Below are 15,701 nucleotides of genomic sequence, written 5' to 3' on the forward strand. Positions count from 1 at the left end.
CTTTGAGTTGAAATCTATGCATAAAAATGATATAGTCAAAATCCTCACTTGCCTAATAATTGTGGCTCCCTGAAGTCCTAAAGGCCTCCATACTAGAGATGAGTGATGTTCGAGATTCGCCAATTTCATGTTCGAGTGATTTTGGGGGGTGCTCGAGATCAAACTCGAACTTGAGCTTTTTGCTAAAAGTGTGCAGGGAGCCATGACTGGCAGCATGCGGTAAGCTGGTAACCAATGTAAATATCGGGTATCCAAGCAAAGTGCTTTGCTTGGTACCCCGATATTTACCCTGGTTATGTGTGCAGGGAGCCGACACTTCCCCGCTCTTCTCCGCCCCCTCCTGCACTCGGCATGTACACACACACAAACACTCACACTCACCTGTCCCCAGCCATGCAGTCCCCGGCACTGATGTCCTCAGTGCCACATGGCCCCGCTAGGCTCCACTCACCTCGCACTCCGCCTCCTGCACACATGGCCCCGCTAGGGTCCACCCACCTCGCACTACGCACACATGGCCCCGCTCGGCTCCACCCACCTCAAACTCCGAACACATTACCCCGCTTAGCTCCACCCACCTCACACTCTGCACATATTACCCCGCTAAGCTCCACCCACCTCGCACTCCGCACACATTACCCTGCTTCACTCCACCCACCTCGCACTCCGCACACATTACCCCACTTGGCTCCACCCACCTCGCACTCCGCACACATTACCCTGCTCGGCTTACCTGCGGTGATGAAGTCTCGCCCTCCTGACCTCAGCACTGTCACTGTCCTCCATGGCCGCCGCTTGTCACATCTCCTCTTGCTACCGACCCGCGACTGTGACGTCACAGGCTCCCGCGATACTTGGCTGTGAAGGCGGCGATCATTGAAGTCAGTAACAGCTTTGCTATCAGCAGTGCAGGAGATCGTCACCGCAGGTAATGTACAAGCTCAGGTCACTGCATTGCTCTCCCAGCCAATGGGGAACATTCTGTTCATCATTGACTGGGACATTGACTATGGTATGGATCGTCATGGGAACCCCTTGGATTACAGCAGACCTGGATTTGTTTTTCTTTCTAATAAATTGGTGAAAGAGGGAATGCGTTGGGGAGTGTTTTTTCAAATAAAAATGTGTTTGTCGTCTATTTTTTTTTTATTACTGACTGGGTTGGTGAAGTCGGGTATGTGATAGACTCCTGACCTCACGAACCCCAGGGCTTGATGCCAGGTGACATTGCACATCTGGTATTAACCCCATATATTACCCCGTTTGCCACCGCACCAGGGCACGGGATGAGCTGGGGCGAAGCACCAGGATTGGCGCATCTAATGGATGCGCCACTTCTGGGGTGGCTGCGGCCTGCTATTTTTAGGCTGGGGAGAGTCCAATAACCATGGACCTGCCTAGTCTGAGAATATTGGACCCCAGCTGTCTGCTTTACCTTGGCTGGGGATCCAATTTTGGGGGGACCCCCACGTGTTTTTTTTTTTAAATTATTTATTTAATTTAAAATAACAGCGTGGGGTGCCCTCAGTTTTGGATTACCAGCCAAGGTGAAGCTGACAGCTGTGGTTTGCAGGCTGCAGCCGTCTGTTTTACCCTAGCTGGCTATCAAAAATAGGGGGAACCCTACGTAATTTTTTTTTTAAATGTATTTATTTTTTTTGCTAAATACAAGGCTAAGCACCCCTTAGTGCCACATGAAAGGCACCAAAGGGTGCAAAATTACAAAATGCAGGAGAGTGGGACATTATGTGTCTTTCTGCCATTATATTGACAGAAAAGACTGATATGAAGTGTACAAGCACAGGAAAATCACAGAGCGCTGTACGCTGTGAAAAGCAGTAGAAAATGGCACTGGAGTGAACATGTGACCGCCTCATGTAGGTTGAAGCTATGGATCCTGGGTAAATTTATGTATTTTCTCTCCTTCAGTTTTTTTGCAGTATGCAAAAAAAACGGAAGGCACACGGATGACAAACGGATGAGATACGGACTGTATACGTAACGGAAACGGATGCCACACGGATGCACCCGTGAAAAAAACGGACCGTTTTTTTTGCGGACCGAAAAAATGAATCGGTCGTGTGAATGTAGCCTTACTCTGATCTGCCGTTTATAAACAGCAGGCAGAAAAAAGTGAATAGCGCTCCCCAGCGTCAGAAAATCTCCAGGGTTTCAGGGGTAGCTGAGACCCTGGAGATCATGATTCAGGCCGGTTTTTACGGTTCCCGCTCACGTGATCACCGGTATACATCGTATACTGATGATCACATTACAGTAAATGACAGCGCCGGTAAAAAATTATTTATCTCCCATCTGGCATGAACAAACATGTCAGATGAGAGATAAATCTCCTCTCCGGTCCCCCGGAGTCGCCAAAGTGCCCGACCCCGACCCCCTCCCGGAAATCCAAGATGACCGCATTCACCCTACTCCTCTGATTTCTGTCGCATGTGCCATGACACATGCGACATAAAAATCCTCCCCAGGCCCTGCCAGGTCACCCCCTATAACCCCACCGGTGTTCCCCGGTGTCCCACGGTACCTGTGCAGCATTGATCCCCCGCGGCCGTCTCCTTCACAATAGATGCTACCGCATGCACAGAGCGGCTGTCAGCTCAGCTTCCTGTGTTTAGACACAGTGAGTGGTGGTAACCATGCATCTGTAAGCTACTGCAATGCCCTGCTCATGAGGTAAGGAACATAGTTAATCAGGAAAGCTATACTACATTTCCAAATGGAGGTATTTGATTTTATAGTTGCCCTGCTGAACGACTACCAAACATGAGAGTCCATTATACGCCACAAGAAAACATGTCTAAATAGCGAGCCCTGTTGTTTAGTATTCATTCAGCTGGATAACTGGACTTAAAGGGGTATTCCATCTTCAAGATCCTATCTCCAATATATAGTAGGTGGAATAGCAATAATATCAGCAAATACCAATATTTGGAATAGTTCTCCTGATTAGGCATGCCCTTACCTCATGAGCAGGGCATTGCAGCTTTGGTAGCAACAGTTACGACATGGACTCTGCTGCTGTGGACTCGGGGAGAGTGGGTGCAGATTCATTGCACCCACACTCCTCACATGGAGGGTCTGCACTCCTAGAAAATGGGGGATACGCTCCCTGAGCATGTCCCCCCATATTCTAGATGGTCCAGAGTCATCGTGGGACTCCCTTATTTTTTTCCTTACAATAAATTGGTGAAAGAGGGAATGTTTTGGGGAGTGTTTTTTTCAAATACATTTTTTTTTGTCTATTTTTTTGTTAGTTCTGACAGTTTGTGATGTCGGGTATCTGATAGACGCCATGACATCACAAACTGCTGGGCTTGATGTCAGGTGACCTTACAGCTAGTATCAACCCCATTTATTACCCCATTTGCCACTGCACCAGGGCACGGGTTGAGCTGGGGTGATGCGCCATCTAGTGGATGCACCACTTCTGGGGCGCCTGCGGCCTGCTATTTTTAGACTGTGAAGGGCCAATAACTATGGACCTTCCTACCCTGACAATACCAGACCACAGCTGTCCGCTTTACCTTGGCTGGTAATCCAATTTGGGGGGGGCCTACTTTTTTTTTGTAATTATTAATATTTATAAAATAATTATAAAAAAAGAGCCTGGGTTGACCTCCACATTGGATCCCCAACCACGGTAAAGCTGCCAGCTGTGGTTTTCAGGCTACAGCCTTCTGCTATATTTAGCTGGATATCAAAAATGGGGGGACGCAACGTCATTTTTTTTTTTTTTGTAACTATTTTTCTAAATAAAAAAAATTAATGGTCTTCCCTGTATTTTGATTGCCAGCCAAGGTAACGCCAGGCAGATGGGGGTGGCAACCCGTAGCTGTCTGCTTTATCTGCGCTGAGAATCAAAAATACCGTGGAGCGCTACGTCATTTTTTTTTTTAATTTATTTTTACAGCAGTGTGATGTCAGGCAATCAAAATACAGGGAAGCCCTTTTTGTTATTAGTTATTTAAATAAATAATTAAAAAACATATATATGGGCTCCCGCTGCATTTTTTGTATTGCTAGCTAAGGGTAATCCAAGCAGCTACTGGCTGCTAATCCCCACTGCTTGGTGTTACCTTCACTGGCAATGGAAAATCCAGGGAAGCATTTTTATTTTTTTTGCCAAAAAACTACAAAAAAAATGACGTGAGCTTCACCATATTTTTGTATGCTAGCCAGGTACAGCAGGCAGGTAGGGGCTGCCCCCAGCTGCCTATTTGTACCCGGCTGGGAACTAAAAATATATGGAAGGCCTTTTTTTAATTATTTCATGAATTTCATGAAATAATTTAAAAAAAAAAAAAACGACGTGGGCTTTGCCACATTTTTGTGTCCAGCCGGGTACAACTAGGCAGCTGGGGATTGGATCCTCAGCACAGGTTAACCCAAGCTTTTTGGGCCCTCCTGCTGCGAATTGCAGTCTGCAGCCACCCCAGAAAATGGCGCTCTCATAGAAGCCCCATCTTCTGGCACTATATCCAACTATTCCAGCAGCCCTGAAGCCGGGTGGCTCACTGGGTAATAATGAGCTAATACTAGCTTTGTTTTAGTAGCTAGTATTAAGTCAGAGATTCTTAATGTCAGGCAAGTTTGACCCAGCCATTAAGAATCTCCAATAAAGGGTTAAAAAAAAAACTTTAATAGAAATAAATACACAGACACACTTAGAGACTCCATGTTTATTACTCCATCTTATCCCTCCACGATCCATGGTCTTCTGTCTTCTTTCTCCTTCAGCCCATGCAGCTCTGCTCCATCAGCAGCACTGCCTGGGAGAAAGATGCTGCTGCTCCCCGTGCAGGCTTTTCACTCCGTGAGTGATCATTGCTGCTGGCTGTTAGCGGTAACGTCACCGCTGACAGATGGGTTACCATAGCAACGGTGCTCTGATCACGTGATTCCCGGTGCCGCTGTGTTCTTAGCGGTGACGTCACCCCTAACAGGTGCCTTGCTATGGCAACGGTGATCTCCGTTATTGACCGGCTGTGTCAGCTGGTCAATAACGTAACGGGGAACCAGAACGGGGAGTCGACCGTGTTTCAGTACACGGCGATACACAAACATGCACCGTGTACAGGAGAGATGCAATGACAGTGTGGCGCCCCTGACCTGGTCAGGCACCACTGAGTACTGCACCCATGCTGGGGACAGTACAATACAGGTAATCCAGAAGGCTGACCGAGGTGTGACTACACAGGCGCATAGTGATCAGGTCTCACACATGTACCTATGAGAGGACCCCTGGGGATCCCAGGAGGGGGAAAAGCCTTCGCCTCCACTGGAATAGTGGAGGGGGCCAAAAGCCTCCATCTCCTCTCAAGGGGTGTGGTAAGAGAATCTGGTTGCTAGGTGGCGTAGGCAGGCACAAAAGGGAAAAGAGAAGGAGGAGTAAACAGTCTGCAGCAGAGTGTGGAGGAGTGAGGAGCAGGAAAGTGAAGCTCTGACAGGAGCAGGAGTGAAGGTCCCAGATGTGAGCCGGTTCAGAGCAGAGTCCAGGGAGCTCCGAGGAGAGCTGACCCCTTCCCCTGGGCTGCTGTAGTCTGACAGCGTCCGCGCAGTGGCTACCGACGGGGGAGAACGGTCACCTAGGAGTGCTACCCGAAACCCATCTCCAGCTAGAGAGAGAGCACAGAGTGGGAAGTAAGGAGACTGCTAGGGAGAACCAGGCCCAAACGGGCGGCAGATCCCGGAGCGGGGATAGATCCACCTTTCCTTGCTAAACCTGCCGGTGTGGGGCCCTCAAAGCCCACACCACAACACCACAAAAGCCGCAGCCACGTAGCCACAGTTAGGGCCCATAGCTCACAGGAGGCAAGCAGCTGGAGTGAGCTGGTCCAGGCCACAAGCAAACGGCAAACGAAGGGGAGTGAGGCTTCAGCAACTTCCCTGGGTGACCCCCATAGGGACTAAAAGTCGGGGTCACCCCAAACCACCAAGGGCTAAGGAAGGCGAGTTGGTAGTCACCATCAGAAGTCAGCCTGAAGGATACCTGGTTCCCGCCTGGTTCATCCCAGCTACGCCCGGGTTACTCATCCTGCCACCTGAAGTGAGTAAAAACCCTGAAAGACATTCTGCCTGTGTGGAGTTATTCTGCGCCTTGTGGTTCTACGCACCTACACAGGGCCCTGGGGCTTGCCTCACTCTCAGGAGGCTATTCCAACTAACTGCACTCACCATCAGCCCCAGGCGTCCCTCAACCTGCAGTGGCGGTCCCTACTGGCCGCAATACTGAGAGTGGCGTCACGACAAGAAGAAGATCTCCTACCTGTGACAGGATCCAGCCGAGTGGAGTCCCTGAAGGTAATGCACCGACACTACACCTGTGGGGCTTCACATCTGGCGTCACGAACAGGATAAGGACTAGACCTGTTCAGACAGGTGACCATGTGCCTGGGCGGTCCGCTTGAAAAATTGGAAGCGCCGCCATATTGCCACCATGAAAAGCGCGCTGAAAAACAACAGCAGCCCGCGCTGGGAGAAGTTACCGCCCACGAAGAGGTGTGGCTACCCAGAGATCCCCTGCAGAGTTCTGACCTCGCTTGTGAAGAGAGCGGAAGCGTCCAGAGACGTCGGGACAGAAAGGGAGCCAGAAGCCTGCTGCTGGGAGAGGAGCTGCTGAAAGAGGCAGAGCGGAAACTGAACAGCTTGCTACTAGAGGCAACGACGAGTCCACTGCTGGGAAATCGTGCAGAAGACGGCGCAGAAGAAATGGCGTCTGACCGCAGAAACCCAGAACCGGGCTCCGCTGCCTGGTGGTATCGGGAGCTGGCCCAGTTCTGCGACTGACTGGAGACCCGGGTCGTGGAGCAGATCAGAGAAGAACGCATGGAACTTCTGGAGATGGCTGCCGCGGTTCAGGCCTATGAAGGGAGAGCCGCGCGCCGAGCACCAGACCGAGTGGCAACGACTCAGACCCCGATGCTGCCACCGATGGGTGAGTCCAGTATTACCCCTGCCGGCCCGGATGCCCCGACCCCTGCTGCCACGCCCGCGGTCCCTGAAGAGGCGCCCGGCGCGGCGACGCTGAGCCAGGCCGCAGCCACGCCAGGTGCGGCCCGCCAAGCCCAGGCCGCCGCAGCGATGCCCTGCTCGGCCCACCAAGACCCGGTCCCTGCAGCGATGCCCTGCCCGGCCCGCAAAGAACCGGCTGCCACCGCGACCCTCATCCACGCCGCAGGTGTGACGCTGACCCAGGCTGCCGCCATGCTAGGCCCGGCCCGCCGAGACCCCACCGCAGCCGCAACGCTCGTCTGCGCCGCAAGTGAGGTGCTGAACCAGGCCGCAGCCCCGCCAGGTGCGGCCCGCCAAGCTCCGATCGAGGCAGCGACGCCCAGCCCAGCCTGCAAAGACCCCATCGCAGCTGCGACGTCGATCCAAGCTGCGCCAGAAACGCCCATCCAGGCCGCCGCCATGCCAGGCGCGGCCCGCCAAGACCAGGCCGCCGCCATGTCAGGCGCGGCCCGCCAAGATAAGATGGCATCACCATTTACCCCGGCCTGCAAGGCCAGAGCAGACACCGCTCCCCAGTCCAAAGAGGTCCCTGCTGGAAAGCCCACGCTGGGGGAGGACCCCGCATACTGGCAGCTGAAGGCTGACATGGAGGCCAAGTTTCCACAATGGTTGGTGGACCAGTACATACTCCCTCCGCATACCCCCAAGACGACTCCTGCAGCAATCATGCCAAAAAGATCCCTGCCTGGGCCTGCTGAAGAAAGTCCATCCCCAGCACTGCCACCAAAGGAGTGCTCAGAAGAACTAAGGGGGAGGGGAGGCCAGGAAGCTGAGGAGCTGACTCAGGAGCCACCAGCAGTGGATCCATGCCCAGAGCCGGAGATGTTGCCATATTCTCACTGGGATGAAGAGGAAGATTTATCCAGCAACCTCACCTGGGAGCCTGCCAGCAGTGAAGCAGCCACCCAGCAGAATCAAGCCCGCAAGACACGGCGCCGTAACAGAACCCAGTCTTTCCCTGCACCGCAGTCCCCAGAGCAAAGAGATGACATAACGGCCAGAGACCTAGAAGAAAAACGGTTCCTGAGAAGAGCCAAAGCACAGGTCAGAGGACCCCTTTGTAGAGGAATTGTGGAAGACTTTAGCCTGAAGTCAGGATACGGGTTCATCGTTGCACCTGGTATCAAAGAAGGCATTTTTGTCAATAGGAGAGACGTCAGAGCTAATTTGCCCAGAGGACACCCTGGCAGAAACTTAAAGATGGGAGACTCCGTACAATTTACCATGCATCAAGGAGAAAGAGGCTGGTATGCCCTAGATGTCACGCCATGTCCTAAAGAAAGAGAAACAGACACAGAGGAAGAAGGAAAAGACAAGGATGGAGAAAGCAACAGGTGCCGCAGCCCTACAGGCCCAAGCCCTGGTGAAGAGGAGTCTGCATAAGTTAAAGTAAAGCAAGTTCCCAGTTTGAAAAGTTTGTTTTGCAACGTTTTACAAGTTTAAGAATGTGCCCACATAAACTAATGTGAGAAATGAACCTTAAGGCTATGAACTGGCTATAGCCACAAACTCTCGCAGTGTAAATAGTTACATCAGAGGGCACCACCACCACCAGAGTCAGCCTGTTTAGGGGCTTGGCTCGTCTGCAACCAGGGGGCCCGTCCGTATATAGGGCCTTGGCTTACCTGCAACCAGAGAGCATGCCTGTTTATGGGGCCTGGCTCTCCACCACAAAGAGGGTACCTGGTCAGCACCAACTGTGGAGGCCGCCTCTGGATCCTGCCAGAAGTGGCTGAAGGCGCGGCTCCACCAGGCCAGGTATACCCTGAAGACCACCAGACCATGAAAGCCGCCTCTACATCCTGCCAGAAGTGGCTGAAGGCGCGGCCAACGTGAGAGGGTTTTGGGTGGGTTAACGGACTTGTGGGTGGAGGGTGGTGATGTATGGTACCTGGTGCTTTTAAAAATGTTTTACCATGTTTTAATGTTTTATGCATTTTAAAATGTTGTCTTGCAGCCCGAGGACGTGCTGGTGATAACTAAGGGGGAATGTGGCGCCCCTGACCTGGTCAGGCACCACTGAGTACTGCACCCATGCTGGGGACAGTACAATACAGGTAATCCAGAAGGCTGACCGAGGTGTGACTACACAGGCGCATAGTGATCAGGTCTCACACATGTACCTATGAGAGGACCCCTGGGGATCCCAGGAGGGGGAAAAGCCTTCGCCTCCACTGGAATAGTGGAGGGGGCCAAAAGCCTCCATCTCCTCTCAAGGGGTGTGGTAAGAGAATCTGGTTGCTAGGTGGCGTAGGCAGGCACAAAAGGGAAAAGAGAAGGAGGAGTAAACAGTCTGCAGCAGAGTGTGGAGGAGTGAGGAGCAGGAAAGTGAAGCTCTGACAGGAGCAGGAGTGAAGGTCCCAGATGTGAGCCGGTTCAGAGCAGAGTCCAGGGAGCTCCGAGGAGAGCTGACCCCTTCCCCTGGGCTGCTGTAGTCTGACAGCGTCCGCGCAGTGGCTACCGACGGGGGAGAACGGTCACCTAGGAGTGCTACCCGAAACCCATCTCCAGCTAGAGAGAGAGCACAGAGTGGGAAGTAAGGAGACTGCTAGGGAGAACCAGGCCCAAACGGGCGGCAGATCCCGGAGCGGGGATAGATCCACCTTTCCTTGCTAAACCTGCCGGTGTGGGGCCCTCAAAGCCCACACCACAACACCACAAAAGCCGCAGCCACGTAGCCACAGTTAGGGCCCATAGCTCACAGGAGGCAAGCAGCTGGAGTGAGCTGGTCCAGGCCACAAGCAAACGGCAAACGAAGGGGAGTGAGGCTTCAGCAACTTCCCTGGGTGACCCCCATAGGGACTAAAAGTCGGGGTCACCCCAAACCACCAAGGGCTAAGGAAGGCGAGTTGGTAGTCACCATCAGAAGTTAGCCTGAAGGATACCTGGTTCCCGCCTGGTTCATCCCAGCTACGCCCGGGTTACTCACCCTGCCACCTGAAGTGAGTAAAAACCCTGAAAGACATTCTGCCTGTGTGGAGTTATTCTGCGCCTTGTGGTTCTACGCACCTACACAGGGCCCTGGGGCTTGCCTCACTCTCAGGAGGCTATTCCAACTAACTGCACTCACCATCAGCCCCAGGCGTCCCTCAACCTGCAGTGGCGGTCCCTACTGGCCGCAATACTGAGAGTGGCGTCACGACAAGAAGAAGATCTCCTACCTGTGACAGGATCCAGCCGAGTGGAGTCCCTGAAGGTAATGCACCGACACTACACCTGTGGGGCTTCACAACAGGACCTAGCATGACGTCAAAGCCATGTGACCAGTCTGTAGCCAATGAGATAATAGACATGTGACTGGTCACATGCTATTTTGACATCACGATAGGTACTGTCATCACTGCTGGTTACCGGGAGGACGCAGCGATTACCAATGGAAAAGCAGTGGGAGACAGAGTGCAGGACGCATCGCGGGCACCGGTAAGTGTTGTGGCAATGTTTATTAACTGTATGTGTACATTTATAATGTGTTTTTATGTGTTTGTGATTGCCTCCCATTGTATTCAATGGGGTTCGAGAGGTTCGTCGAACGGTTCGTCGAACGCAGCACCGTTCAATGAACCAAACCGAACTCGAATTCTAGGGGGGTGGCTCATCTCTACTCCATACACATTACACTAAATTTGGCCAAACCTGTCAATGTTGGCAGAATTATCAAACAGTCTAATGTGTTTGTGGAGCTCCTATTTCGGAGAGAGGATACGGCCTGTTCAATTTGTGTCCTCCCTGCAGAATAAAAATTGTCAATTGGCAACAGCTCTTTCATAGAGCATACAGGAGCAATTGGCCAAGCTGGGTGTCACTCTGTAGAGTAAAGTTGGGGGAGAGAGTTTTCAGCTGATCCAATATTTATATTTCTTCTCTGGAAGTAACTAAGGCTTCCTATCACACAATCATATCTTTACACAGTTAAGGAATTCACTAATGGTATAGTTCACATCCAATTTTCTTGTACAGAAATGTATAGCTGCTGCTGAAGGAGAGATGATCTTCTTCCTTCCAAATCTTTCTATGGCTGTCTTTTTCCTCTCAGCGAGAGTTTACTGTGAGTTTCATTGCAGTTAATGTAACATGGCAAATCTTAGCACCGTTGCGGGGGTTCAGCGGTCAAGTGGCCGAGGCTTGGTGATTCTGTACACCTGCTAACCCCTCTTTCAAAGGAAGGTGTATGTGTCTTACCTGCAAGATAAAGCATTGGTAGTAAATATTACTATGTAACTTGGCAAGGTCTGTAATTCCATTTTACCAAAATCAGTTCAGTGAATTAGTTATAATAGGTACTAGCTGTAGTACCCGGGCGTTGCCCGGGATAGTAACTGTCTCTCTGTCTCTCTTCCTTCCAGTCTCTGTCTGTGTGCTGCTGTCTGTCTGTCTCTCTGTCTGTCTCTTTACTTGTTTGTCTGTGTCTATGTCTCTGTCTGTCTGTTTCTATCTCTCTGTCTGTCTTTGTATCAGTCTATCTGTCTCGATCTCTGTGTCTCTGTGTCTGTCTGTCTCTCTATCTCTGTATCTGTCTGTCTCTCTATCTCTGTGTCTGTCTGTCTCTCTCTATCTCTCTGTGTCTGTCTCTGTCTGTGTCTGTCTGTCTCTCTCTTTCTCCGTCTGTCTCTTTTCCCATTTGTCTTTTTCCCCGTATGTCTCTTTCCTCATCTGTTTCTTGCCCATGTGTCTCTTGCCTCGTCTGTCTCTTTCCAGGTCTGTCTCTTTCCCCATCTGCCTCTTTCCCCATCTGCCTCTTTCCAGGTCTGTCTCTTTCCAGGTCTGTCTCTTTCCAGGTCTGTCTCTTTCCAGGTCTGTCTCTTTCCAGGTCTGTCTCTTTCCCCGTCTGTCTCTTTCCCCGTCTGTCTCTTTCCACATCTGTCTCTTTCTAGTTCTGTCTTTCCCTGTCTTCCTGTCTCTTTCTTTCTTTGTCTGTCTCTATCTCTCTGTTTCTTTCCCCATCTGTCTCTTTCCAGGTCTGTTTCTTTCCTAGGTCTATCTCTTTTCCCGTCTGTCTCCCCGTCTCTTTTCCTGTCTCTTTCACTGTCTGTCTTTGTCCATCTCTTTGTCTGTCTTTTCCTGTCTGTCTCTTTCCCTGTCTGCCTGTCTCTGTCTGTCTTTCATTGTCAGTCTCTATTTTTCTGTCTCTTTCTCCGTCTGTCTCTATTAAGGTCTGTCTCTTTCCCCATCTGTCTTTGTGTCTCTGTCTGTCTCTTTCACTGTCTGCCTATCGCTGCGCCTGTCTGCCTGTCTCTGTCCCTGTCTGCCTGTCTGTCTCTTTCCAGGTCTGTCTCTTTCCAGGTCTGTCTCTTTCCAGGTCTGTCTCTTTCCACGTCTGTCTCTTTCCTTGTCTGTCTCTTTCCCTTTCTGTCTGTCTCTTTCCCCATCTGTCTCTATCTCTGTCTCCCCACCGACATCTTATTACCTCACACATAAGCTTCTTATACTAACAATGTCCTTTGTTCCTATAGCAACCAATCACAGCTCCTATTAATAACCTGTAGTCACTTTAATGGAGGCAGCTTTTTGGAGAGTAACTGTAAAGCGTGGGGTTACATTTTCCTGTCAAAACATAGTCTACGACGTTCCCTGGGTCACATGAGGCGTCTATTCCAAATTTTGTGATTGTAAATGCGATGGTGCGGATTCCTTTAGCGGATATACATACACACATACACTCAGCTTTATATATTAGATTAAGTGTTTTCTTCATAAGTTTGATATATGAGTGATGAATGCTACATGTCTGATATGAGTGCAATATGCATGTTGCATGTTTCTAATATGTGAGCAGTGTGTTACAAGTGTTTATGTGTGTGGTATGTGTGCTATGTGTGTTTAATATGTATGAGCAGTGTGAGCTACATGTATTTGATATGTGAGCGGTGTGAGCTACATGTATTTGATATGTGAGCGGTGTGAGCTGCACATGTCTGATATATGAGTGGTATGTGTGCTGCATGTGTATGATATGTAAGTTGTGTGCATTTCATGTGTACGATATGTAGGCTGTGTGTGGTCTGTATGTGTATGAAATGTGGTATGTGCAGTGTATATGTCTCATATTTTAACTGTATGTGCTGTATCTCATATGTGAGCAGTGTGTGCTGTGTCTGATATGTGAGCGTTGTCTGCGGCATCTATTTTATTACATTTTTTGGAGAGCCTATTTATGTAAAGTGACCCATTGATGATATTATAGACTAAGAAGTTGCGTAAACATTACCCATGACATTATTCAGATGACAATTTGAGTGACCACCTGTTAAGGAGCAGGTTTGCTGAGAATAAAGAAACTCGGTTGAATGAAAGAAATTTCAGATTCTTAAAGCATTCATTATTTTAAAGTAACACTCTAGCATTTTGTTGTTTTTTCAGCTCCGGAGTGACACTCTAAATCTAAGCCCCCTTCCCGTCATATACTCATTTTCTGACGTTTTCACCTTTTACCGACGTTGCTCCGGTCCTGCGGCGCCATCTTCTGACAGTTACTTCTGACTGGCCTAGAAATTAGAAGTTACATCCCATTGTGTCTTTAGGCTGCTTTGCTTTATTACCCTTTGAGCCCCACCCTTTTTTAAAGATAATACAATTTTGCACTATATGAAAAGGCCCATACTTCTGGAACCATTTGGTGGATTTAAAAAAATACTTTTCTATGTCCCTCTGTGAATCCAGAATATCTGGTCTCATACCTGATCTGGAAATTTTGGGGTCCAATTGGTTCTGGATAAATATATTATCACAGAAAATATACTGTATGGGTGTAATGACAGCAATATAAATTAACTGACTGTTTTCTCTGTTTTTGCTTTTCCTTAATAGACTTTTGACTCTGTCTCAGAAATTATTGACTACTTCCGCAGAACTCCTCTTCTTCTTATTGATGGGAAAGACCGAGGTTCAAGACAACACTGCAAGCTTTTATGTATTGCTGACAGGAGATTTCCTTGAAAATTACTGTAAACCTTTAAAAATGTTATCCAGTTTAAAAAATAGAGTTTGGATTTTTCTCATGTAAATATATCCTAATCAATAATATACTTTTATCTTCAGATATTAGTGGTGATCCGGGGTCTGAGCAGCTCCATGTCTGGTTTGTGCCGTAAGAGTTTCTTGTGTCGTCACATCATCATTGTTATATGTGATGGAGTTGGCTACTGAAAAATAAACCAGTAAGCCAAATCAGCGCTTTTGATTGTCTGTGTATTGGCGTTAATGGAGAAAGGGGCTGGCTTTGCTGTTAATCTGCCCCCATCAGCCAGCCTGTATCCCACACAGCAATGATGATGTAGCTACACAGAAAACTCATGTGTTAGTTAGGTACAAATCTTAGGCTCAGTTTCCGGAACGAGGGACTGCTGCGAATGTCTAAATATTGATGCAGTTTTGATAATCAAAGGGAACCTGTTGGGTCCCTTATGCTTTCTAACCTACAAGCAGGGTGATGTGTGGCCTAGAAACCCCTTTATACCCATCCCTGTGTTGTAATATTGTGTAGTATGATTTTATAAAAAAAATGTTTTATAACTTACATATTCCCTATGTAAATAGGAGAGGCTCTAATCCCCTGGGTGTTGCATCACTCCATGGGCGTTTGCATGCTTTCCGAGGTATCACGCCCCTGTGGGCGTGATGCCATGGATTTACATGAGCGATGTCTACGTCAGCTCCTCAAGATCCCGCTCGTGCGCACTTGCCGTTCACGCAGCCTTCATATCCGTGTGTTTACATGCCGGCTTCACAAGCGCACTGCACATGATCAGAAGACTCCTGCAGTTCCGACCATGCACAGAGCGCGTCTAAAGCCGGCAAGTAGACATCCGGATAAGAAGGCTGCGTGAATAGCATGCGTGCACGTGTGGGATCTCCAGGAGCTGACGGTGACGTCGCTCATGTAAATTCATGGTATCACGCCCACAGAGGCGTGATACCATGTAAAGCATGCAAATGCACCCTGGGGACTAGACCCTCTCCTATTTACAAAGGGAACATGTAAGTTATAAAACATGTTTTTAAAAATTCATATTACACAGTATTACAACACAGGGATGGATAGGAAAGGGTTACTAGATCACACATCACCCTGCTTGTAGGTCAGAATGCATATGGGACCTGACTGGTTCCCTTTAAATATATTGTTGATTTGAGTATATTTATATAATGAGACAACTAAAGATATTTTTTTAGCTGGATGACCCCCTTATTCCATCTTTGTGTACTTTTGTTGGCCACATTCTGAGAGTGAATTATATGTACTGTTGTGTGCATGACAAATTTTGCTGGAAACATGCTATATTTTTTTTTAGATGACATTTCTGAGTTTTTTTTATTTCAGAACTGTTAACATTCTTATCTCTGTAAACTAAGGGCTAGCTTAAATTAGAGCAGATCGTTCACCAGAATTCGCATTACAAACTGCATGCATTACTAGATAGACCTGGCAGACCAGATGGGGATGCTATATTTACTTTGAAAATCCATGTTGGAATGGCCAAGAATCCTTTGTGAAAGTTTAACTCAATTGTTACCCAGCTGCTCAGTGTCACGTCTTCTGCTGAGAACTCACACTGCTCAGTACAGGTTGCAGTTGTCAATCAAGCACGAGAATGTACACACTTGGACTCATGAGTGCTCTCAGTCTATAGCTGGACTCATAAAATGCTACTTTTAATATCTGTATAATACAAACA

The 15,701-nt window shown here is 48.9% G+C and overlaps 1 protein-coding gene across 1 annotated transcript in view; it reads left to right on the forward strand.

Annotated features, from left to right (window-relative positions):
* Positions 1–14,460, forward strand: part of LCP2 (lymphocyte cytosolic protein 2) — a 365,493-nt gene extending 351,033 nt beyond the window's left edge. The window contains exon 21 of the mRNA XM_075342299.1: positions 13,834–14,460. Within this exon, the coding sequence (XP_075198414.1) occupies positions 13,834–13,962 (129 nt within the window). The 3' untranslated portion in view covers positions 13,963–14,460. The remainder of the gene's footprint in view (positions 1–13,833) is intronic.
* The last annotated feature ends 1,241 nt before the right edge of the window (positions 14,461–15,701 follow it).

The sequence above is a fragment of the Anomaloglossus baeobatrachus genome, chromosome 4, assembly GCF_048569485.1.
Source record: "Anomaloglossus baeobatrachus isolate aAnoBae1 chromosome 4, aAnoBae1.hap1, whole genome shotgun sequence".
NCBI lineage: Eukaryota > Metazoa > Chordata > Amphibia > Anura > Aromobatidae > Anomaloglossus > Anomaloglossus baeobatrachus.